Source organism: Labrus bergylta, chromosome 3 (genome assembly GCF_963930695.1).
Source record: "Labrus bergylta chromosome 3, fLabBer1.1, whole genome shotgun sequence".
Lineage (NCBI taxonomy): Eukaryota > Metazoa > Chordata > Actinopteri > Labriformes > Labridae > Labrus > Labrus bergylta.
In genome coordinates, this window is record NC_089197.1 from 22,735,018 (window position 1) to 22,759,995 (window position 24,978).

Here is a 24,978-nt window from a genome sequence, read left to right on the forward strand (position 1 = left end):
AAGATCTAAATAGTCTTAAGCAAAATACCTTTAAGTTCTTCTAGTCTGTCATGAGGCATTAGGACCCCTCAGGTCCTCCAGGACAGGTTTACCCATCATTGACCAGAACCAGGCAGGGTGATGCAGCTTTTAGTTTCTTCGCTCCTCAACTGTTCAGCAAGCGGCCTGAGAACTTGAGGCTCTATCAATGTGTCACCTCCTTTAAAACAGGTCTTGAAATTGTGTGTTAATCAATGTTCCAATTAAATATCTCAGTTCAGTTGCTTTTAAATGTATCTTATAGTTTTATCTATTTTGTATTGTTGGGCTTTTTCTTTATATTAATGTTTTGTATTAATAGTTTATCTCAATGCTCTGTTTTCTAACAGTAAAAAGCTCTTTTAATTGCTCTATGTATGAATGCCGCTCTTTTCATAATTGTGCCTTATGTTGCCTTGTCTGGGAGAAAGCGTTAATCTGAAAACTTTGGTGTTAAAGAACATGTGCCATTTTAAAATATATCTTTAAGTTTTAAAATATAATCCAGAGACATATTGTTTCTCTTTGTATGTCACACAGGATCTCAACATGTTCAGTGATTGTAGTACCAAACTGGTCCAACTAGGGGAGCTATAACACACTGTATTCTTACTGAAGGATGTCAACTAACTTTTACTTCTGTCTGAATAACAAAATAGGTCAGTTTCAAATGATTTTCGAAGAAAAATATTGATGTAAACATACCATACCAATAAGCTTAAAGCCGTTTCAAACCTCCATGTACGACGTTTTCACAAAACAACAATAAATAACATGAAGGTTGTGTTTTCTGGTCCAACTTTTGTCTGTCCTTCATGTTTGTTTGTTTTTGGGCTTTTTATGCCTTTATTTTTCAGGACAGTGGATAGAGTCAGAAATTGAGAGAGAGAGACGATTGGGGACTGACATGCAGAAAGGGAGCCACAAGCCAGATTCGAGCCCCGCGCTTCCCGCTTGGAGGAAATCCTCCATACATGGGGCATGCACTATCCACTAGGTTATCGGCGCCCAATCCTTCATGGGTTACATTGGAATCTTTGTCTGTGTAGTTCAAACAGACAGAATTCATTTTAACCATATTTTAGAGAGCAGACCTAAGAACCTGTCTAAGTCAAGTTAATTAATCAGAGATCTTTTCTGGGTCTAAAGTATGTTACTCATATGATGTGTTAGCTGTTAACAAGAGTAGAGTCGGTGGAAAGTTCTCATCTCTGTGGTCGGAGCCTTTTGTGTGATTCAGTCCTTATTTATCCACAACCCCCCTGCTGAGGCACTAAGAAAAAACCCTCCCAACACAGGGGTCAGGGGAAAGGTCACACAGGATTCAGGCCGTCCATTTGGACACTCCTGGGGTCAGTGGGGATGGGTATGTGTGATAGCAGGGGGACCCTCGCTGACCAATGAGAGCGAGTCCCCCTTTACCCACAACCCTGCTGACATTCATAACCTGATAATGACTTCTACTCCATCGATCAGACCTCAGAGCTCGAGCAGAGTTCAGATTCAGGCCCACTATCACTCCACCCACAAACTCTGCCGTACTGGCAGGTGTCAAAACCAAGGTTTTGATTATTTAAACACCCTGGGGAGAGCCTCACTGAGCATAACTTTCTCACATTATGTAAGAGAGGAGAGTACATCCTGCTTTCAAGTGGTAAACAAGTATTATGAGTATGTTTTTATGTAATAGTATAAGAGGTTGTTGTTGTTTTTTACAGGGAAACTTAACGAGCCTTCCTGTTAGGAAGGGCATGTATTATTTTTAGAAAGAAGATAGTGTGGCAGATAAGGTCATTTTAATATGTTTGAAGAGGTTTGATATCATGCAGAAAACATAAAGGGATCTTGTGTGAGGGACAGTTTATACAGATTTTTTTTTACAATATGTGTCTGATTGTCTTGACAAAATACAGCTAAATACAGACTAAATGAGTTGTCTGCCTCTTTGTTTCCAATTCAGGAGAAGATGACATCCAAAGTTTCTCTTTCAAAGAGGTTTTGAGAAACAATCACAAAAATCAACCTTCTAAAATCTGTTGTTTTGATCTATTATCATGGAAACCTTTTATGGAAACCTTTTATACCATTTATCTTTTATAAATGTCTTATATCAAAGTGCATAACATTATAAATAAACCATCGACACATCTTAATAAAACCGGTCTTTTAAGTGTTGTATGTTCTTGTCTTATATATTGACGCTATTGTTGTATTTGTATTGTTAATGTTGTGCAAAATCTGAACTGAGGTGATTTTTCTAAATGTAAAAATAAAAAATGAATCATACTTCTGTTTTATTTCATAACATAATACAATTTTTCCTTGACTGACTCAGCACTTTTCCTGTGGACATCACAGCTGGGCTGCACTCCTGCTGCTGAATAAAGGTCCAAGAGGGAGGGGCTGAGGACCGTGGGAGGAAGGGGGTTTGATCACTCTGAACAATAAGTGATGGACATCAGATCAATATCGACATTGACACAGCAGCTGTCCTGCTCCTATCGATGCCTCCTTGTAAGTGCAGGACCCAGTCAAAGAGGACAAGGGACAAACTCATTTCCATTGACATCTTTTTTTTTTTTTGTCAGCTGAGAACATTTGGTGTGCTGTTTGTCTCTGATATTGAGGGATAAGCTCTCATCAATACAGCAGCACACTTGTATCGATAAAGCAAAGGGTTAGGAAAAGTGAGCGAGACTAAATATCAGGTTTACAGCGCTGAAGTCCCATTGGTAGAAAATGTACATAATCATCAAGAGATCTGGTGTACAGAAGTTTTGACGATCTTTTAGAAAGCATGCAGTTTAAAACTTGTTCATAAACAAAGTATGCCACTGATGATGTAGACGTGGGTATGTATAAAAAAATGTTCAACTGAAACAACAAATTTTGAGTAAAATGGTATAATTTTAACTATATTGCTGTGTGTTCTATGAGGAATCATTATGGCAATATATTGGTTTCACAATGAATACAACACAAGACCGAAAGACGGGCCATCTATTGGAGAGGTTTGTCCAAATCTTCTCTCATGTAAAGAGGCCCAAAATAAATGTTATTCATTCTAGTTGAAAAACCTGCATGGTCCTTCATATGGATACTTTACAACTACACGTCTGGTCCTGTCTAGTACAGAGGATTTGAAAATACAGCTGGTGGATTTGTATATAAACAGAAAATTACAGGAAACGGGTAAGTGAGAGCAGATATATATGAAGGCTGCAACAATTAGTTGATTAGATGATTGATCAAATAATATCAATTGAGTGCTATTTTGAAAATCAGTTAAACAAAGAAGAATGATTCCAAAGAAGGTTTTTGTCTTTGATTTTTGATTCATTGGCTGGAAGGATACAAGAAGAATGTCAAATGGAGATGGGGAATTCTGCCATATTAGTTCAAAGTGCAGTCCCATCCCAAAAAAGAAAAGCTTTACGCAAACAATTAAGTATTCAGACATGGATATTTACTGAGATTATATTATGAACTATTTAAACCCAGGGCATTAAATGAGATAATGATTAGCTAAATAAATAAAAGATTATCATTTATATGGTACTTTCTATTGAGAAGTAGCTGTCCCCAATCCTAACCCCTTAATTTCAATTTACGTAAATACCACTTAAAACATTTTTTAGATTTGTTTCAATGGTGTAATTTAAAAGATCTTTATGATTAAGTTTAAACAAAGGTTGAAAGACTTAGATTTATTGTGGGTTTAATTCTTAAATTAAAAAACTATGCTCAAAAAATCATGTCCCTTGTTTTCATGTCACTACCGAAACACAAGAGTTTTAGTGGCTTGGCTGAGCCCAGATTTAAGACACACCCCTGAATTTTTGACCAGGAAGTGACATTGCATCTCTGTCCCCCATGACTGCATGAAAATTAGCTAAATCCCATAATTTCCCATAAAGAAATGTATTCCCAAAGTCTGAAAATCAGTGTGTAACTTTAAAAATTGTCACTACCAAACACACATTCTCTTCAATTATGTAAATTTTTTGGGGGTTTTATGTAAATTATTATGTTTCTGTGGGTGTACAACTCTTCAAAGATGTGTTTGCTAGCCATGTGCTTGCTAGCATTCTTTAATTATGCTCAAAATTAGGTAGAATTGTCACTACCGAAACAGTCACTATCGAATCATATGGTCAAGTTCGGTAGTGACATTATCATTTCGCTAGTGACAAAATGGACTGGTTAGTAGTTAAATCTCATCATTTTGAAATAAATGTGTTCCAAAGTCTTAGAATCAGTGAGTTTCTATAAGTATCATCATTTCAATCATCTATTTACAACAAATAAGCAATTGATAAGTAATATTTATACAATAAATGGTCATGGATGAACATTTTTCCTCAAAAAATTATTATTTTATTGACCACTAAACATTTGTGTGTAATCAGGCATGTTATGAAATTAATGAATAAGGTTGAGGGAATATGATAAAACACTACAAAGAAAATACTGGTCACTACCGAAACACTGGGTGTTTTAAAAAAAAAGAAGATATATATATATATATATATATATATATATATATATATATATATATATATCTCTCTCTCTCTCTCTCTTCTTTTTTTTTAAAACACCCAGTGTTTCGGTAGTGACCAGTATTTTCTTTGTAGTGTTATATATATATATATATATATATTAATATTATTAATATTATATATATTTAATATTATATTAAAATTGTGAAAACCTTCAATAAAAATTTGTAAAAATAATTTTCACATAAGGGAAGTAAACATAATATTAACAGGTTAACATAATATTGTTTTTATCATAGTTTAATACTATGTTTCGGTAGTGACACATTTGGGGAGAGGAAATACATTCTAAAACAGTCTAAAAATACAATATCAAATTTGACTGTTCTACTATATGTGTACTTCAGATATGATACAATAGATATAGGGAAAGAAATTTGGGAATAAAACTCAAAATATTTCCAACCTGACTTTGAACCAATTCAATAGAATGGCCCAGATAAGCATTGTTCACTAAATATATGAAACACCATCCTCCAGTTGTATAGCAACCTTATTTATAACAGCATTTATTAAAGCATCTTTGCAATCTCCACTGCACTATTGTTTCCATAACTGTTGCTGTGTATTTAGGCTTATAGATTAATACTTTTGTAATATATTGTATCTACAGGCCTTTGTGTAGTTTTTTTTGGTCGGCTACTATTATAGTTTAAGTGTTCAAGTATTTCTTCTATGTTTTTGCCCAACCTGTCCTAGTGTTAAGTGTAGTGTGTCAATTTGTCTGTACAGGAGAGTCATATAAAGCTGGAGTAAGATCCCGCGTACACCTGTGCCCTCATACTTGACCAATAAAAGGTATTATAAATTATTATTATGAGTGTGTGTATTGTTTACTCTACCACAATAGTGATATAAATTGCTTAAATACCTACATACTTACAATAGGCTACATAAATATATATGATAGGCAACACTATTAAACATAAATCAGACAATATCATATATGATACCATAAAACCTACATAACCAAAATCACTCATCACTCATCATTGTACGTTTTCAATGCTTATATAAATTAAGTTTTAGCTTCTTAACTACAGGATCAAATAAGTGATAGCTCCATCCGTTTCGCACCACACCTGATCAGGGATGTTTTGAATTTAGCAGGACCATTTGACATATTTGCCCTTTCTGTGCACTAGGTGGCGTTGGACAAAAAGTTTCATTGAAGCCTCGCACAGACGGGATGAATCGACCGATGTCCCATCCTAGAGGAGGGAAACCAGCACCAGCCCTCCTCCACCTCAGTAGCTGCCCAGTTCATCTGGAGGAAACAACTATGAGAGAGTAGCGAGCATGCTTTGACAATTCATGTAAATGGCGCTCGTCAAAAGGAAATTATATCAGCGCTTGCTGTTCTTTCTCGTTTTTCTTCCAATATCAGGTAAGAAGCGTTTTTCAAATGATCTGTCGTTTGACTTCTAGTGTTTGGTGCATCACTGTGAGAGACTGTGTCCACGTTAGACAGATCTGAGGTTAAAGCTCCTCTCTGTCATTTAAAGGGTTAACTAAATGGTATTGATATTTAGCTATGAACACCAGATTTGACCTAAAACCTGAAACACGAATTACAATATTAAAGTTTAAGCATTTCTTTTTTTAAATTTGTACATTTAACATGTTCAATTTCTGAACTTCCAAAGTCATGCATGTCTTATTTGTTTTAACCCCTTCATAACTATAGCCATTTCCATTTGAACACTATCAATTTTTTTATTTATCTAGCCTGCTGTAGGCTTCATGTTAAACAGACAAAATAGAAGCCATTGAAATGGTGTGGATAGCGAATAATGTGTGAGATACTTTTATGTTTTTAATAGTTATATAGGTTAGTTTTCAGGGCAGATCAGACAGGAGTAAAGTGACAATATGGACCGTGTAGAGCGTTACAAACAACAGTGTGCTCAGGGTTTAGAAACTGGAGAACAGATTACAACAATTCAATACATCTCATGTCAAACAGAGCTGGACAAAAACAAATGGCTCAGGAAAGATACTGTGGCCAGGATTCATGTGTGGTTGCTGTCTTTGATTTGGGAAAAAAAAACCTGGCACTTGAAAAGGTTGTGATGTCCATTAAGATCACAAAGTTGTAGGTTGTCTGTAATTGCTTTGACATTAGCTGAGTAACCCGCAAATATGCTACAGATATATTCAATCAAAGTATTTAGGGGATGAAACACACACTCTCTCTCTCTCTCTATAAATATATATATATATATATTACCCATCTGTTCCATAATTACATATTTACTATCAAGCTCATCTCAGCATGTTTGCACTACTCACCACTGCACGATTGTCTTATTTAGCCTTGTATAGTCTTTGCTTATTTAAGTTTATATTTAATGTTGTACTTTTGTACATAGAGAGCACAGTTCACTGAATCCAAATCCCTCGTGTGTGTAAGCATACATGGCCAATAAAGCTGATTCTAATTCTGATTCAGTCCAGAAAGGTCACATTAATGTAACATTATGTAAAAGCTCATGCTGAGAGATCAGTAATAGGCTTTTGTGTACACCAAAGGGATGGACAGGATCAACTGTTTCACCTTCAGCTAGTGACTTTATGAGCCATACCTAATTGGATTAAAGTGGAGCAGAAAGACTCTATGACTCTATAATTTGATTACTGTACAGGACACTAGATCTCATGCTGGCGGGCCTCCAACCCTCTCTGATGTGATTATCCAGCTTTGTAGTGACTTTTAATCTGCGTCGCACATGAATCCATCCGAGACTTCAGCCTCAGATATATTTCACTACTTTCTCACACATTCAGACCAGTTTAAAACTCACCTTTAATGCCAGAAGTTAGATCAGAGTAGAAAATGTGTGTTCCCTTTCTGGACATGTTTTTGGGCCTTGTTCCTCGCCCTTACTGACAGCCCCATGTTGATAACCATGCTCACTCCTCATATGCATTTCTTTCTTTCTTTTTCAGGTGTTTTATGCTTTAGTGAGTTATTTTTCATCAAGGAGCCCCGTGATGTCACTGTCATGCGGAAGGAAGCGGTTATTTTTGACTGTCAGGCACATGGAGAGTCACCCATCGACGTCAGGTGGCTCAAAAATGGAGTAAAAGTTTTGGAGAACGAACGGGTGTACCTGCTCGCGAACGGCTCCCTTTTTATTTCAGAGGTGGAGAACAGAAGAGGAGACAAATCAGATGAAGGGCTCTATCAGTGCCTCGCTCAGAACAAGTATGGAGCTATCCTGAGCCAGAAAGCCCGTCTTACAATCGCAAGTGAGTATCATGCTGGAATAACATTGTGAATGGCAACAAAGTGGAGAACATGTGACGTGATGAGCTACTCAGCTATGATCGTGTTCAGGCCTTTAGCTATAGTGTCTTGCGCTGGTTAAATTACTGGGTGAGATTCAAAAGCATAAATCACTCATGGAGATGTGCACTTTTAAACATTTATTAATCGCTGCTTAGTGTTGCATTCCTACCATCTTTGGTAGTATCAGAGGAGGAAGAGGAAGAATGTATTCAAGTAAAAGCCCAGAAGGTTGTGTTTTTTGGAGGGCGAAGATGCCCATTGGTGTGTTAATGAAGGAGCGGTAGATTTGAAAGGTTAGGAGCTGTCCAGGATACTGCCGCTCCAAAGCTAAAGAGCAGATGACCCTTATTCACAGGCTGAGGCTTTCATGTTATTGCACCCTGCTCGCTTGAGGAATTGTTCTTTTGGAATGCTTTCCCCCCCCCCCCTTGTGCCATGAGAGCTGGCCTCATATTTTAAAGGGGGGTAGAGAAGCTCCAGGCAGAGTTGGTCTTTTGGGACCTTATATCCCCTCCTCCTACACCACAGGACATGCATCTTGCTGTGCCACTTTTGCAGAATGTATGTTGACCTTTTATCAGCATTCCCATCAGTGCTTAAGCATGCATTTTTATCATTCAAGGAAAGATGCTGAAATCTATTTTCTAATTAATTTAGTGAGGCTTTTGTGCGTGTGTTGATCTGGTATGGCAGTCCTTGTTCCTGTGTAATTCCTCAACGGGAGATTCATTTATCCAAAAAAAGTTCAGAAATGTCATTCTGAGTTACTGGAGATCACTTTTAATGAGTTACTGTTTTAAAAACAAAAATGATTGCAGATTCTGAGACAACCATTAGTCACTTCTTCAGCACTAAGAGCTTATTAAATCTTATGGCATTTTTGAAATGATTCTTTTTGGATTAATAAAATGTGTGGACAAATCGAGAGCAACTATTGTGAGTGACATAAAAGCTTACCTCGATAGTTAACATGACTTTTTTATGAGGCTGTATTTGCAGTGCTCTTTGCTGGAGATGACAGCTGTAATACAGATTGATCCTGGAGCTTGAATCACATAAATAGTCGTATTAATTAAAAGAGTGCGTTATAGTTTGAAGTTTAGAGGTGGTAAAGGCTGCCAGTAAGCTTTACTAGTTTGTTTAAAATGGCACTTAGACCTGCTTGAGAGTCTATCTGGAAGCTCATAAAGTTTGCACATACCTGAGAAATGCTCAGTTGAAGGACACAGAGGTAGCAGTGGGGGTTGTTGCAAGACACACGTCTACACACACACACACACACACACACACACAAATGAGAATTGCCCTTTCCCAGTACCACTGCCTTTACCCTGAGTGTCTAAATGACCAAACTTTATTGCAGCCCTCACCAGGTCAGTAGGGGCTGGAGGCTTTGTACACAATTGCTTTCTGCCTAACTACTGTGGTGAAAGAGTGAAAAGCTTTTCACACTGACTGTTTTTGTCCATATTAACCCCCCTGCTCGCAAAAGAATAGGGCTTCTTTGGGGGCAATTGTTCTTTCTCGTATCAGTGGACGGAACAGCTGGACCTGTTCAACACTGCATGGCTAATTACTTTTATTCTAAGAGTATAATATCTGAGTTGATTTGAGGATACATTTGGATTGTAAAATCACAGTCCTGCTTCAACAGTATAGGTGTTTAATATGACCTGTCTTTTGTAAGAGAGTCTGCCTAGAGATCTGACAATATGTGGTCATTTACTTTGATATATTTAACCGGGGAAAGGCTGTGCATGAAAATATCTTTGATCTTCTTCTCAGAAGAGATGAGTTATCCCTCTTTGTCAATTGTCATCCATGCTACGTTTCCCTTTTCCTGAAGTTGTATTCTTTAAAAGTTCAGAAGTGACAGATTCACAATCCTAAGTGCAGGGATGGTGATGATGATTTTAATACTTTACACTCACATGTTGCTCTGGATCTGCTGCTCTTCGTTTTGGATGGTGTGATGACAATAGAGGTGGGGGAAAATGTTTTATGTAAAACTCAAGATTCTTCTCTTCTAAGATTTAAAATCATAACTTCCAAAAATTGTTATATATAATATATATTATTTTTTTCTATTATTTTTTTGTGCTAATCAGTCACTCCCTGATAAGTGCTAAGGCTACCTCTTTAACTCAGTAGAATGCCAAATAGAGCAACAAGAAATTCAGTCTCACAGATGACTGGGGTAGATCCTGCAGTATGTACTCGTCTCATTCATAAATAGACTTTGACTCCATGGATCAATGACTCCAGAATCTTTTTGAATCGAAAATCGATTCTGAATCAAAATCGTGACCCCCAAGAATCAAAATCAAATCGAACCGTGAGACACCCAAAGATTCCCAGCCCTACATGACAATGAAGGAGGGTAACCTTAAACATTGTGTTGCTGAAGCACAAAGGTGAGAAGGGATTTGGCCATGATGAAAAGGAATGTGACACATGAGCCTCACCATGTGACTTGTGTCAATAGACTTTAGATTGATGGGGATTTCAGTAGAGAGATTGCCCCCAGAGATGGCTTCCTTTTTTTTTTTAGACATTAAGACCATGTTATACCGCAGGTACCCAAAGCATGTAAAGCGTGGAAAACTTCTGATTTTCATCAACTTGTAGTTGTAGGATACATTGTGGCCTCCATGCTGGATTCCGACATGTTGATAGTTGATAGAAATGAAACTCCAGGAGCAGTCTTAATGAGGACACTATGCCAACTGAGTATGAAGTCAATTCTTGGGCCTGTGCTGGAGGATTGCTTTAACGGCTACTGAAGAAATCCTGCATATATTTTAGGTGATCTTGTACAATTATTATGACAACCTAAAGCTTCTGACTATAAAATATATGCCGGAGCATTATAATGGCATCGTATGTTGCAGCTTTAGTCTGTTTTTTGTCACTGTGGTCATTCTGTTAGACACAGATGTTATACATCTTATACTATAGGTAATTTTCTTTTTTAAATGCTGAGAGAAATATAGAGCTTTAAATGAAGGAGCTGCTGCTGAACTTTAACTCAAACTAGTGTGTCCTTTGGCAGCTATAGGGCCTGGACCACAGCGACATTTGAAGTTGCTAAGGAGGGAGTCTGGATGGGCACAATTAGAAACCCAATAAGAAGAAAGTAAACGTCTCACAGTGTGAGCTGTGGGGTGTATGAAAGAAAATGGCCTTAAGTGAAACAAATCAAAGCCTGGAATCTTGTTTTTCTCCTCTGCTGGACACGAAAGGTTACCATGGTACCCCTGAACGGCAGGCCCAGGGGTCAAAGGTCTCTTTAAATTGTTCAATAGATAGAGGGCAGTGAGACAGAGCATGGGACTTAAATCTTTCTTAAAATTATACTGGATTCTCATCCTGATTTATCAGTTGCTACAATGCTCATCCATAAGTCTACTTTGGTGGTTATGAGCATCTTTCTTATCTGTCGTTTATAACATTACTTTTCTTTTATCTGACAACTTCTTATTTATATGAAACTCAATGAAAAAGGATGAAACTTTGTTAATAACCAGAATGTGGCTCTTTACAGATTGACTTTTTTCAACTCCATGTGCTGATATGGAGATTAAAGACAATGAATCCACTTTGTGTGCTGAGTGGAGGGCTGCTGTTGAATGATTGGAAAACTTTGTGGCAGAGATAAGGGATTGGAGGAGGGAGGAGGGAGGAGGGAGGATGAATGCTTCTTCCAACACCGCTCCCCCACTACCCAGGCGGTGTTTTGAGAGGTCACGCTGCTCATCGGAATGGTTCTTTGTTTAGCCAGGCTAGTGGTCACTTGACTGTCCTGCAGGCCGCGTGTAGAAGCAGCACATCTGCCATCCAGCTCGTGATTGATTTGTGGGTATTTTGTAGCTCTGCATTCTTCTCCTTCTTGCTTATCAGTCAGCTTTTTTTTCCAGAGGCTTTTATTTATGTTCAATGGGGGTCACTGAACACTGTTAAGGAGCCATCACTCATTAAATAATGATTAATTTGACATGATTAAGAGTTAAGATAACTTAGTTTGGCATAACCTTGCATTGAACCCATTCTCACTTTAGGAGTAAGAACCACAAGAGGAATACATGTTAAACTTTACAAGGCTGTTTCACTGTTTCAGTGATGTTTTTTTTACAGGTCTCTCCATGATGCTGGGGGTCGTCAATTTAATGTCAGCCTGCAGGATTAGGAGAGTATGATCAATTTTAATGTCTCTCTAAGAGATTGGACCCTGCATGGAGGTTGGGTTGTGTTGGGGGCGGTTGGATCATTTCCATCCACACAGTTGAACAAGCTACATGTCATATTGATAAACCCAGGTTAAAATGACTTTATTGTATTGGTTTAACATTTTAGAGCTTAAAAAAGCCTTGTTGAGGTCTGATGTAGATCTATACAAAGAACAAAATAACTCAGTGTTTTCAGCCTTGTCCACATTTCAAATACATTGTTAAAGTTTTTGGTTCCAAGTTAAGTAAATTATAATTTCGAGATGATAAGCTAAATGGATTTTCAAGATGCAGGTCTATTATGCCATGATGTGTCCTTGGCTGAAAACCAGAAAAGCAGAGACAGAGGGCTGAACTAATTCCTGGTATTTGTAAGGGAATCTTTGTTTGGGCCTGGCCTGTCCCTTGACCTTCAGTGTGTTGAGCTGCTGGCATTAGCAGACCTATCTGCAAGCTTAAATGATTCAAACACAGCTTCACTCTTCAGTTTGGCCTGTAGGTAGAACACAAAGAGATAAAACAAGACAGACATATGGACAGTCTCAGATTTTAACTCAGGACGTTGCTGTCACATAATGCTGAGTGACTTGTAGTGATGTAGAAATTGACTCTCTAAAACTTACCCTCCTGTAATCCATTCTAACTTGGTGTTAAGTTTTGCATTTTTTGTGGCATCAGAATCAACATCCAGAAGTCATCAATACACAAGAAATCAAACCATCACAAAACCTTGCAGCTGGATAACAGAGTGATTTTGATGCAGTTTGCAGGCCAGCAGTGAGCAGCAGTTATTTTGGCTTTAGATCCTGGAGTTGGGAGATCTCCTGAGTTGGGTGCAACCAAGGATTTGTGGGGTCAGAGGTGAGAGGTGAGATCAGAGCGAGCAGATTGTCAGAACTGTGTCTTTGTGCTTTCGGAGAATAGACCAAGGGATTTATTCTATTAGAGTTGGCAGAATTTTATAGCATAAAAGCCTTAAGGTCACATTTGTATTTAACATTTTTGGTGGAATAAAAAAAAAACATTTCTGTCATTTTAGTTGTAGCACGCAAAGATTCGATAGCAGAGTGAGCTCATTTAGATAGTGACAGTAAAAATAAGACACAGCATCATGTTAGCCTTGATCTTTCGTCTGCACAACATAGCATCCCCATCCACAAACATCATCGCTCAAAGTAGAAGGGCAGCCTTTTATTTTCAGCTGGAAGAGCTCTGACCAACAAGCGGCGATAGATTTTCTACCTTGTTTTAGCGGTTTATCAATAGTCAATAATTATCCTTCTGTTTGTCAGTCTAGCATCATTTGACTGAATGTAAAGACAAAGTAGTGAGGCAGAAGATGAGTGCAGCTCATCTCTTGTGCCCCACAGTCTCGTCACTGGAGCACATTAATGGCATTTTGGTAAGAGTCTGCTGTAACACAGGGGGTCGGAGAGTGTGTGTGTGGGGTGTAAAAGCCTCTCTTACTGCTGTCTTTACCTCAAACAAACACAGTGGAGCTAAGAGGGGTAACAGCTCAGGACTACTTTTGATTATTTGTGACATGTGATGATGGGGGTGAAAGAATCTGATTGTGAGGACGACTTGTTCTCCAAAATGAATAATTCTGTGTACAAACCCCAGGATTCTTCCTTACAGTCTGGAAAACACGACCTCCTCTGCGAGTCATTTTGTTCACACCTCTATATTTTTCATACTTTTGATACTATGACCAAAAAAGAGGAAGCCGCCATCAAACAAAAACTTCTACAACAATCAGTTACGACTACAATCTGTGAATTCATTCAGGAGGAATATTTTTTTATCAGAAAATCGGATTATAATCTTAATATCGTTATTTCACCATCCCCACAAAACAAGTTTTCAGCCCTTGAATAATGTCTTGTCACTGGTGTGATGTGTAAGTCATTAAATGTTTTTTTTTTGTTTGTTTTTTGTGGTCAGAGTTCTTCTGTTTTTTAGCACTACAACACCTGGCAACACTGCTAACACACAGCCATCCATCATGGCCCTCACAGACAACATTGTGCTTTTATGACCCAGGAGGGGATTCCTGTGGAATTTTCTCGAAAGCAAAGTTAACCACTGCAGGGTGTTGTATGTCGCCACGGAAAAATACTCTAAGAAACATGTCTGATATCAAAATAAAGGCCAATAAATGAACTGTTTTGCTTAGAGTTGTACGAGGTTAACGTTTTTCTCTGTTGAATGTTGTGTTTAGTGTCAAACATATTTTATATTCAATAACCATTTCCACAAAGCATTTTCACACCCTAACCCAAAACATGACATTCTGATGTTATGTTTCAGGTTTAAGGATTCAATATAACAGTCAAGAAGCTCTGGATGTTTGCACAGAGGCTGAAGAGTAACACAGCTGGATTGTTTATCATAAGTTAAGAGGCGATAGTTTTATCCTGAACGCTAGCAGCAGTTTTACATTTTTCAAATTGGTTGATACGGAGTCGTACTAATACATTTTTCTGATTCATTTGAGAAATAACAGTTCATTGATTGATCTGTGTCCTGGATGGCATATTGATGTTAATACATTAAATGTTAGCCTGTGGTGATGCAAACAGTTTTTTTTGTTGGTAATCTCAGTATTTGCTCTTTTACAAACAACAGTGCAATTGATTTCTTGTAACAAATGATTGGCCTCAGGCTTCAGCAGCTTTTTTAACTCAGAGTGGGGGACAGTATAGCATTGAGCAGCCATCATGGCACTCAGCACTTATATCCTCCTAGAGCCTTTATTAACAAAAAGGACTTCAACATCAACATCAGGAATTATACAAAGCATAAACACACTTCTGTTAGGTGTTTGCTTCTCTATTAAAGGCCTCATTGTAATTCACGTTGGGCCTCATCTGCTTGCTGCTCAGCTGGTGGCTGACAACAGCTCAGTTTCAGAGAAACTCTATCCATGCAGGATGTAGCTGTTCCACTCCAGTCATCACCTTCCTGCAGCACTCAGCACGTCTGTGGCTTTAGGCAATCTCTTTTTTTCTGACATCTTCTAGATCTGAAGGATGTCTGAAATACAACAATGCATTTTGAACGGTAGGGTTTAAATTTGAGAGAGACAATACAATAGCTAAATGTGTTTAGTTGTTTTAAAAAGTATTGATTAAGACTTGGATTTAGATTAGACATCTATTGTGATTTGTGATATGGTTTTATGTCCAAGTAGGTGTTTTGATAACTCATCGAGGGAAATACAACACCAGCCTTTATGAAACTCCTCAAGGCAAATGTGTTTTCTTTGACTTCATCTTTAGAAGAAAACATATATAAGCTTATGTCCTGAATTGCAGTCTTTGGGGCAGCTGTGGCTCAGTTGGTAGAGTCAGTTCTCTCTCAACTGAAAGGTTGAGGGTTCAATCCTCAGCCCCTGCAGCCACATGTCTGATGTGTCCTTGGGCAAAACAGTTCACCCCAAGTTGCTCCTGCTGCTTTGTCTGTGGCGTATCAGTGTGTATGAATGGGATTAGATTCTTCTGATGGTGACTCAACAACCTCTGCCATCAGTGTGTGAATGGGTAGGTGTGACATGCGGTGTTGAAGCGCTTTGAGCTCAAGTCCATTTACCATTGGGAAAAAAACCTGTTTTGTACAAGACACAGTGAGCTTTGTGTGTGAGTAGAAGCTGTCCATATGTGCCAGTCGTCCCCTTACTGCCTTTAGAAATGAATAAATGTTGCTTTGTTTCAATGAATCTGTTTTTATAAATTAAATTAAGTCACTGTCACATGTTCCAATTATGACTCTTATATTGTGAACTTGGCCGGCCCAATGATATATTTACTTTATTTAGTTTCATAGTGTATTATTGTAACACATTATAAGGTGAAGGAAACATTGTTGAAGTAACATATTTCAGAGGAAAATCATCAATTTCAGTTTATCATTGGTAACATTCAACATGAAATGAATATGTGCGATACATTATACGATGTTGAATGTTTGTTAAAAGTTGTCTCTTGTTCTGCTGCAGGTTTATCTTCTTTTACAATCCAGCCAATGTCAATTGTGGTGACCCAGAGCTCAGTCGCCAGGTTTTCGTGCAAAATCAGTGCTCACCCTCCTCCAATCATCACCTGGGAGTTCAATCGTGTCACATTACCCCTCACCACTGAAAGGTAAGCTCTCTCTGCTGTTTTCAGTTTAAACCTCATGGAACTCATTTGGATACCCTTCTGGATAGAAGATTTTTTTTAGCATGATAGCAGAAGATGTCCTTGACCACCCTTACCCATATTCAGATGTTAAAGGTTGTGATCTGTAATTGCTTCCTACTGTTCTTGCTCAACACTTTGTCTAATCTGTTTGTGTCTCTGACATCCAGAATCACAGTCCTGCCCAGTGGTGTTCTCCAGATCTATGGCGTGCAGCGATCAGATGCAGGAAATTACCGCTGCATTGCTACCAATATTGCCAGCCGTCGTCGAAGTGTGGAGGCCACCCTTACAGTCACTCCAGGTGTGTCAATCAGTTCCCATTTTGCAGGTGTATTATGATGAGAGCATCATCTTCAGTGGTGAAGTATCAATCACATAGCACTTACAGGATAACTGTTAAAGGAATATGTGATGGGATGGGTGTTCTTTAACAATTTTTATGAAAGGAACGATAACAGATTATACTTACCTTTTTTTAAAGGAGAGTACAGAGACATATACACAAAAGTCACAATGTTTGTCACCTGAATGCACTTAAAATGCACCGTCTTATCTCCCTTCTTCCTCTCTCTCTCTGATGTTCATGCTGCAGCTCCAAACCCACAGCTTCCCCAGAGGCCTCGCATCATCGCAGGGCCGCAGAACATTTCAGTCACACTGCACCAGAATGCCATCCTGGAATGCATGGCTACAGGAAATCCACGACCCATCATCTCCTGGAGCCGCGCGGACAGCAAGTCAATAGACGTTTACAACACCAAAGTGTTGGGGAATGGTAACCTCATTATCACAGACATCAAGCCTCAGCATGCAGGAGTCTACATGTGCAGAGCCACTACACCCCGCACACGGAACTACACTGTCGCTGCAGCCAATGTCACAGTTTTAGGTAAAGGTTTAAAAAAGTTTGACTTTATATGTTTTGTTTTGTTTTATTTATCATTCAGAAAGTAAATTCTAAACTTTTTGTGTACATTTTTCTAATTGTTGTTGTTGTTGTTGTTCTGTAGCACCACCCTCCTTGGTTGAATGGCCAGAGAGCGTGACCCGTCCCCGTGCCGGCACTGCCCGCTTTGTGTGCCAAGCTGATGGAGTTCCAACTCCTCTAATCTCTTGGCTAAAGAATGGAGAGAGAGTTCACTCCAACGGTCGGATTAAGATGTACAACAGGTATGTTTCTTTTCATTTAAAGGGAAAGACATTTTCCTTTTCTGACAAGACAAATGTAATCGCTTCAGAATGCACAGAGATTTTTGAAAGCAGGAACCCTAACCTCTCTTAGCATGACACACTCGTTTAGCAGTCCTTATTGGCCAATTTACAACAATTAAGATGAATAATTCACTGCTGCCTTTACAGTAGAAAGGAAACTGAATAATTTACAGCCATGCAAACGGGGTCGTCGCTGGTTTCCCTTTAATCTTATTCAACTGTCAGTGCTTGTAAAAAGCAATTATAATATGACTACTCCCTGAAGCCTCAAGATAAAGCCATCTGTGAGCAAACTCTTCACATCTGTTTGTGTGTGTGTTTGCCGCACAGCAAACTGGTCATCAACCAGATCATCCCGGAGGACGATGCCATCTATCAGTGCCAGGCAGAGAGCGAGCAGGGATCGGTTCTCTCCATGGCGAGGCTCATTGTGGTGATGTCTGAGGATCGGCCGAGTGCTCCCAGGAATATCCGAGCCGACACTGTGTCAAGCTCTGCCATCCTTCTGGCTTGGGAGAGACCTCAATATAACTCGGATAAAGTTATCGCTTACTCTGTGCACTATGTTAAGGCTGAAGGTGAGTAATGTGTGAACAAAAGAGAGAATGTGAGAAGGGATCAATTGTCAATTGCTGTCGCACAGGGATAATGTCTCCAGTATAATGTAACAGTCAAAATATTAAACATGTAAATCTATGTCCTTTAAAAGAGTACTCAACCAATTGCCCTCCCACAACGTTATTCAACACACGATGGACTGTAAAAAAAAAATTTAAAAAAAAGGGTTGAAACTCATGGAGCAACACGAGAGATATCTGATTTATATCAATCTTTTTCACTTGTCCATTATTATTTCTTATTGACTACATTTCCCACAATGCAACGACATGGCAGACAGTTCTGTCAGAGCTTTGGGTCTATTCTGGTAGTAGCTGCTAATGAACACAGTTCTGGTATGCTCACAACACTGTAACTCAACATCCACATTTTGACTGGTATAGTCCCTTTACAGACCGTCGACTTGAGGAGTTTCAAGTTGAGGGTCCTTTCCGTGATCAAACTCAGGATGCAGACAAAACTCTTCACAACGAGCATAAGGGTTGTTGTTTGGCAGCAGAAAGGCCTTTCAGCTTTCCTGGGAACTCTTACTGACAAGAGTCACATTCAAACAATACAACGTTTGAGAGAAAAAAAATCAGCTTGTTCATTCAAGCACTGCACTTAATTATAATGCCAGTGACTTCCATTGAGAAGGTGAAAAGTACAGAATTCAACTAAGGAGAAAGGAACACCTGCTAGATTCTGTCGGGGGGTAGGGAGGTAAAAAAAAAGAAAGAAGAAAAAGCTGAAAAGATGTTCTGTTTTTTTTTTTCCTAGAATTTTCCAGGATTTGTTTTTCATGCACTTAATTAAGATTTAATCACACACTCTCCTTAGTTCCAGTCTCACAGAATAGCTGTCACTGACATTGACTGAGTGTCAGACGGTTGGTCTGCACCTGAAGCCACTACATGGAGGCTGATTAAGTATCCTAAAGTGTGTATTATTAAAGAGAAGTGGGGGTTGTGAACTGGACAGGAAGCACGACTTTGTTAAGCTTTTCTGCAAGGCCCGCTGAGGTACACAGACTACGGAGAAAGCTTTTTTATTTACTGCTTGAGAATCCTTTTTTACCAGGTCAGGAATCAGACAAGGTAACTCTTTGCCTTGTACACAAGAACATCTTTTCTGTGACTTTGCCAGTCTGCTCTAATTAAAACACAACCCGACAGTACTGTAGGTTATCTGACAAACTAGAGCAAGTTAATGGAGATGAATATCTGGTAAGGTTCAGTTTCAATGCAACGACAGAAACATTATAATGTTTATTTTGCTTTTGTTTTATCTCCTGGGTTGTCACTGTGAATACTTTTTTGGTTCACAACCTGCAGTCTTAGATCATGATGCAATTTGTCTTAACAAATATATTTACTGAAAAATTAACTTCCCATCTAGAAGGACTGTTTTTTATTTAAAAAAATATATATATTCACAGTTTAATTGCTAGTCTCAGTTTACAATGTTGTAACTTTTCCAGGATTAAACAATGAAGAATATCAAGTGGTCATTGGAAATGATACAACTCGCTACATTATTGACGACCTGGAGCCAGCTCGCAACTACACCTTCTACGTGGTGGCCTACATGCCCATGGGAGCCAGTCGAATGTCTGATCACGTGTTCCAGCACACACTCGAGGATGGTGAGGCAAACATAACCAATCCTTTCCACGGTGAACAAAACATTGAGATCGTTTATGTATAAGAGTGAGATGAGCAGATAAAGGAGTGCTTTTATTGCTCCTTCAACAGACTGCTAGAGACCAGGTGGAGCTCATGTTTGTGAATAAACTCTGTTTTTAATGTAAGAAAAAGGAAAGGATTAGTGTACACAGTACGTGTAGATGTATGAATGTGACTTTGTATACAAGCTTATTTGTAAATATGTGTATCTGTTTTTATGGCCCATGGCCCTGGAGGGTTTTACAGTTTCTGGCAAACTTAATTTTCTCATGTGCTCGGCCTCTGGACCAGAGGCTGTGGTGTGTCTGTTCTACATGACTGAGAATATACAATTAAATCATATAGCTTGTGGGGCAGGTTATCACCCCTAGTAGCTGCTCTGGTAAAGACAATTGCGATTGCATATTTAATGAGGGGACAGCAAAAGAAACCTTTCTGGTTCGTTAAACATGTAAAACCTTTTCTTTGAGATTTGACAACAACAACAAGAGATACCAGACTTGTAGCTGCATCAAATATTGATGCGCCATAATTACAGCCTCTATGATTGGTTCTGTCTTCCAGATTCGATGTCAGTTACCAACATGGTGGTCAATAAAAAGTGTTTCGATTTACTGTATTGTTTTGTATGTAATTTTATATAAAATTGTTCCTATTTATGAAACATGTTTTGGAGATTCAACCTAAAGACGCTAGATGTTGTCATGTAACTGCATTGACTTGTAACATCTTCCAGAATGGCCTCATAGCATGCCACCACACATATTAATTAGATGGTAAGGTTATATATATAGCTGGCAAAATTATGTTCCCCTACAGTAAAGATATCCTGTTATCGCCCACTCCCAGTTGTATCTCGACTGGTGTAACTGTGTCTCCACTTAGGCTCTCAATGCACCAATCAGAGTAGCTCTCAGAAATGTCGATGGTTATTAGAATTCATCCAAATCTTTTAGAAAGACCAGTAACTTATCAGATGACTTAACCCATTTCTTCACCTCACAGGCTTCTTTTACACTAAACCTTCTCTGTTGTGTTGGTCCACAGTGCCTGTCCGCGCCCCTGAGCTCAGCCTTACCAGTAACAGTCCCATGGACATCCAGGTGTCTTGGCAGCCCCTTCCAGACAAGCTGAGTCGGGGAAGAGTCTCGGCATACCGATTGTCTTATCGCACCAGTGCTGACAACACAATCTCTCAGGTAGAGCTACCTGGAAAGAAGACCCAGCATCCACTGGAAAACCTGCAGCCTGACACCATCTACCTCCTGCGTATTGCTGCTGCCACAAGTGTAGGGTGGGGGGATCAATCTGCTTGGACATCCCACCGCACTCCGAAAGCATCCAGTGCCCAAGGTGAAACATTTGGAAGAGTTGTAGTGATATTTTTTGAAACACAAGTACAAATTTTGGGATAGCCAGAACTATAAAAATTACTAGAAAATCCCCCCAAAAGATCTACACCTGGGGGGAAGATGACCACCAAAACTGTGGATCCCGTGTTCAAACCATGAGGCAAAATCAAAAGGAGAGCTTCCTCTAAAAATCTTGTTAAGGCATTGTGTTTGTTACTCTCCGACCTTTGGCCTGCACTGTCAGTAACATTGGAAGGGTTTCAGTCATGGGTCATAAAGGGAGCGACTAAGGCCTCTGGGTGGGGAAAAGTATATGGCTGCTTAAAGCCACATCTGAAGCTTTGAGGCGGGGGAGGGGAGGATTTGTTTTTCCTGCCCATCACTATTGCCTTCTTCCTTCACTCGAAATGCAGACAGGAGTCCTCTATTTGATAGCTTTTCCCCCCTCATTCCTAAAATAAAAATGTGTGAAATCGCTCCCTTGACTGCTAGTGTTGTTACCTCTGGCCTGCATTGAGTGTGAAACAGCTGGTAAGGCATAAGATGATAGTTTCACTTTCAAAGAAAACTGCTGCCAGAGAGCCTCCTCTGTTCTCCACATAAATACTTTAGACAGCTTGTCGAGGAGACTCCAGATATCTGAAAACAAGTTCCTGTTTGTTGAGAAGTCTTTGAAGTCATGTTTGGTTTTCATATTAAGCTATCTTTATGTTGTATAACTTTTATCAGATTCTAAATCACATGTTCTGCCTCTTGTCTTGATAGTTCCTCTAGCCCCTAACCTCCACTTGGAGCCTCTAAACTGCACCACTATAGTGGTGCGCTGGCAGCTCGCACCCAGGAATTCAGCCAGTGTCCAAGGATACAGACTCTTCTACCACGAGGAGAGTCAGCCAGAGAGCACCCCGCTTCAGTTGCGTGCTTCAGCTCATACCCACACTATCGGAGGCCTTGGTGAGTTTTGTTTTAAATCATTTCAGTTATCTGCTCCTGCCACAAGGATGCCTAATATGCTGGAAGTTATAAAGGTATTGTTGTGTGTTTTTCTATACTCCTAAACTGAACAACAACAACACAAGACAGAAGATTTCCTTGAACATCCCAAGTTCCCTTTCAAGACAATGATGTGGGAAGGTTAAAGAGCATCTTGTTGCTTTAAATTCACATCGTGCTGAAGAAAATTAATTTCCTTTAAAGTTTCTTTCGATACTTCTGGTTGTGATGCTAAAAAAATATATGGAGAAATAGTCCCTACATTATTTAACAATTGGATACGCTGTTGTTAGTTACTTTTCGAATCTATTGTAGGGTCATTAGGCAGCTGGAGAACTCTTGTTCACATTTAGTGTAAATTCACATTTAGAATAAATAAAACAACATCGAAGGATTTGATTTGCACCCAAATATTTACAGATGAGTGAACACTCCCTAATTGATGAAATGATGTAACATTAATTGATAACATAAAAATACTTTATCAAATGACACAGACCTGCAGTTACTTTCCCGCATGTCATTCCCCACTCTCTCTCTCCCTGAATTCTCCGCCGCTCTATCCACTGTCCAATCCATATGCATGCATAAAATGAAGCAGAAGCAGAAACAGGAGCAGCTTGTATTGACAGCCAGTCTTATGAGTGATTAATTGGTTTAAGTCTTGTCCTGTGTCGAGCATCACTGAACAGCGCCACATCCCAATTCCATGACCTCCCAACCTCTGCAAAGGATTTCAGTGTGTGCACCTCTTCAGCAGCTGCAGGATGGTGTTTGGGGCATATCACAGCTCCTCTGGCCTTTAGGTCAGATTCATTTTGGCCTTTTTATTGTTTGAGAGGAAAAAGGGATCGGGCCAATGCAGTGGACAACTGACCATCTGTGGCAAGAGGGGGTCAACCAGGTGGTCAGCAGCTGACTTGTAAATCAGGCTGGTCAGTGCTAGACCGCGATCAGAAAGAGTGAAAGATGAGGAGGCTCTATAAATTACTTTAGGTGTTAACTCTTCACGGCTGCAGGCATAACGCTAGTTAGATATTTTGCTTGACGGCTTTAAAACCACTGAAGTTAATGCTAGAGCTACAATACATCTACTCCTCTTTTTTACTGATAGTGATGAAAACTAATGTTGTTTCAAAGACTACTAACTTTAACCGGTTTAATATTACTTTTAGAACATAATAAAAACATTTGATGTTTTTGGTCGTACACCTCCTTATATAACGTCTATGTTGAACCGGTCCACTGCACCGTACCATAATCGCTCTACTGTCTGTCTATTGCTTCAAGTCCCGCGGGTTCACTCTGAATTAGGACAATCTGCTTTTAGCGTCTTTGTCCCAAACACGTGGAACCTTGTTCAAAATACCCTTAAGATTGACACTCTGATGTCTCTTAGATGATTTGAGTCATTTATCGCAAATCATTTCACCTCGGTGTGTGATTGTTTTTTATGAACACAAATTTTGTGTGTTCTTGATTGTTGCAAATGCTGTAATTTGTATGTTTTTGTATCTTGAAATCTTTGTAAATGAGAGAAACTTCAATGATTTACGAGGCTTAAATAAGGTTGATGATGATTTATTTAACGCTGTCCATATTATTTGATTAGATTGGCTGTTTTTAAAAGTTAACAGTTTTGGGCTCTTTTGCTGATTTTTCCAATCAGTGAAATGAACAACAAATAGAGCTGCAGAAGAAGAATCATCTTATTGTTCCTCCCCGATAAAAGAGCTTTGCAGGGCTGTGAATCCAAGAGAGAGAAGCTGTTTTGTGGAGCCAGATTTATTATGTGTTTTATGACTGCTTTGAGCAGTGTTGCTGGAGGAGCATTGACTTCAAAGACTCTCATTGTGTTTGGCTTTGAAAGCCACAAAGATAGTTTATTAGCCAGGACCTAAAGGAAATGCAGCCTCTCACCAACTGAGCTGTAGGTAGAACAATGAGCATGGCTTGTGAGCTCGCTATCTTACAGTTTGAGATTTCTTTCTCATGAATTAGCTGCAGCTCTGTGTACAAGGGGGTAGCTGTGACGTCTGACCTCCTGTGGAAACACATCCTGCAGCTAAAAAAAAAACCCTGCTGTGAGGTGAGGAACTGGACTAAATGGTTTCTATCTATTTGACCAATTATACCTTCCTTTTCAAGACATTACTGTGCTCTTGTATCTGCTGCATTTTGTGATGAACTACAAGCTGTTCTTATCAACATATGACAAGCAGCAGTGATGCTGACATTTCTGCACAAAATGAGCACAAAGACAGTTTTTTTGTAGATGGTGCTCTCTTTCTTCACATGTAAGCATCTTCGCACTAAACATTTGTGTTCTGCTCTCCTTCTGTTCATGAGGATATTGTATTGTATTTAAAGATAATTACTTATATCTGCACACTGAAGTACTTTCCAGAGATTTTGGCCAAATAAGGACAAATTCTAACCTCTAATCATTCACAGCAGGTGATCACTGTAAATTGTACATGCTTGTACTTATTTCCTCCAATCTCACCGATGCTGACCTTCACCCCCCCCCCCCACCCAACCCCTTAAGCCAATAACATTGATTTGTAACTACCAGCTATGGTAAAACTGGATTCTGCTGATTCAGCTCTGTGTTCAGCTGCAGAAGGACATCCTCTGAGCTGACTGTAAAATGATCACTTATGATGATCCACATGATTGAAAGCACACCCTGAGGGACAGGAATGTGTTGGTTGAGTATAAATGGCATGCTGATGTGACCTTTCCTCGCATGTGTTTTTTCTGCTTGGCCCATGAAAGCTTAAATACCTTTCATACCTGTTGGCACTGGGCAGCGCTGTGTGCACAACTGTAGATGTATCTCACTGCTGCTGGTTGTCTAGCA

General features: G+C 39.2%; 1 protein-coding gene across 1 annotated transcript in view; it reads left to right on the top strand.

The window, feature by feature from the left end:
• The first annotated feature begins 5,897 nt into the window (after nt 1-5,897).
• Nucleotides 5,898-24,978, top strand: part of prtga (protogenin homolog a (Gallus gallus)) — a 29,116-nt gene continuing 10,035 nt past the window's right edge. Inside the window, exons 1-10 of the mRNA XM_020625862.2 lie at nt 5,898-5,964; nt 7,527-7,829; nt 16,093-16,237; nt 16,444-16,577; nt 16,869-17,165; nt 17,287-17,446; nt 17,819-18,066; nt 19,566-19,730; nt 20,818-21,123; nt 21,888-22,076. Of these exons, the coding sequence (XP_020481518.2) occupies nt 5,898-5,964; nt 7,527-7,829; nt 16,093-16,237; nt 16,444-16,577; nt 16,869-17,165; nt 17,287-17,446; nt 17,819-18,066; nt 19,566-19,730; nt 20,818-21,123; nt 21,888-22,076 (2,014 nt within the window). The remainder of the gene's footprint in view (nt 5,965-7,526; nt 7,830-16,092; nt 16,238-16,443; nt 16,578-16,868; nt 17,166-17,286; nt 17,447-17,818; nt 18,067-19,565; nt 19,731-20,817; nt 21,124-21,887; nt 22,077-24,978) is intronic.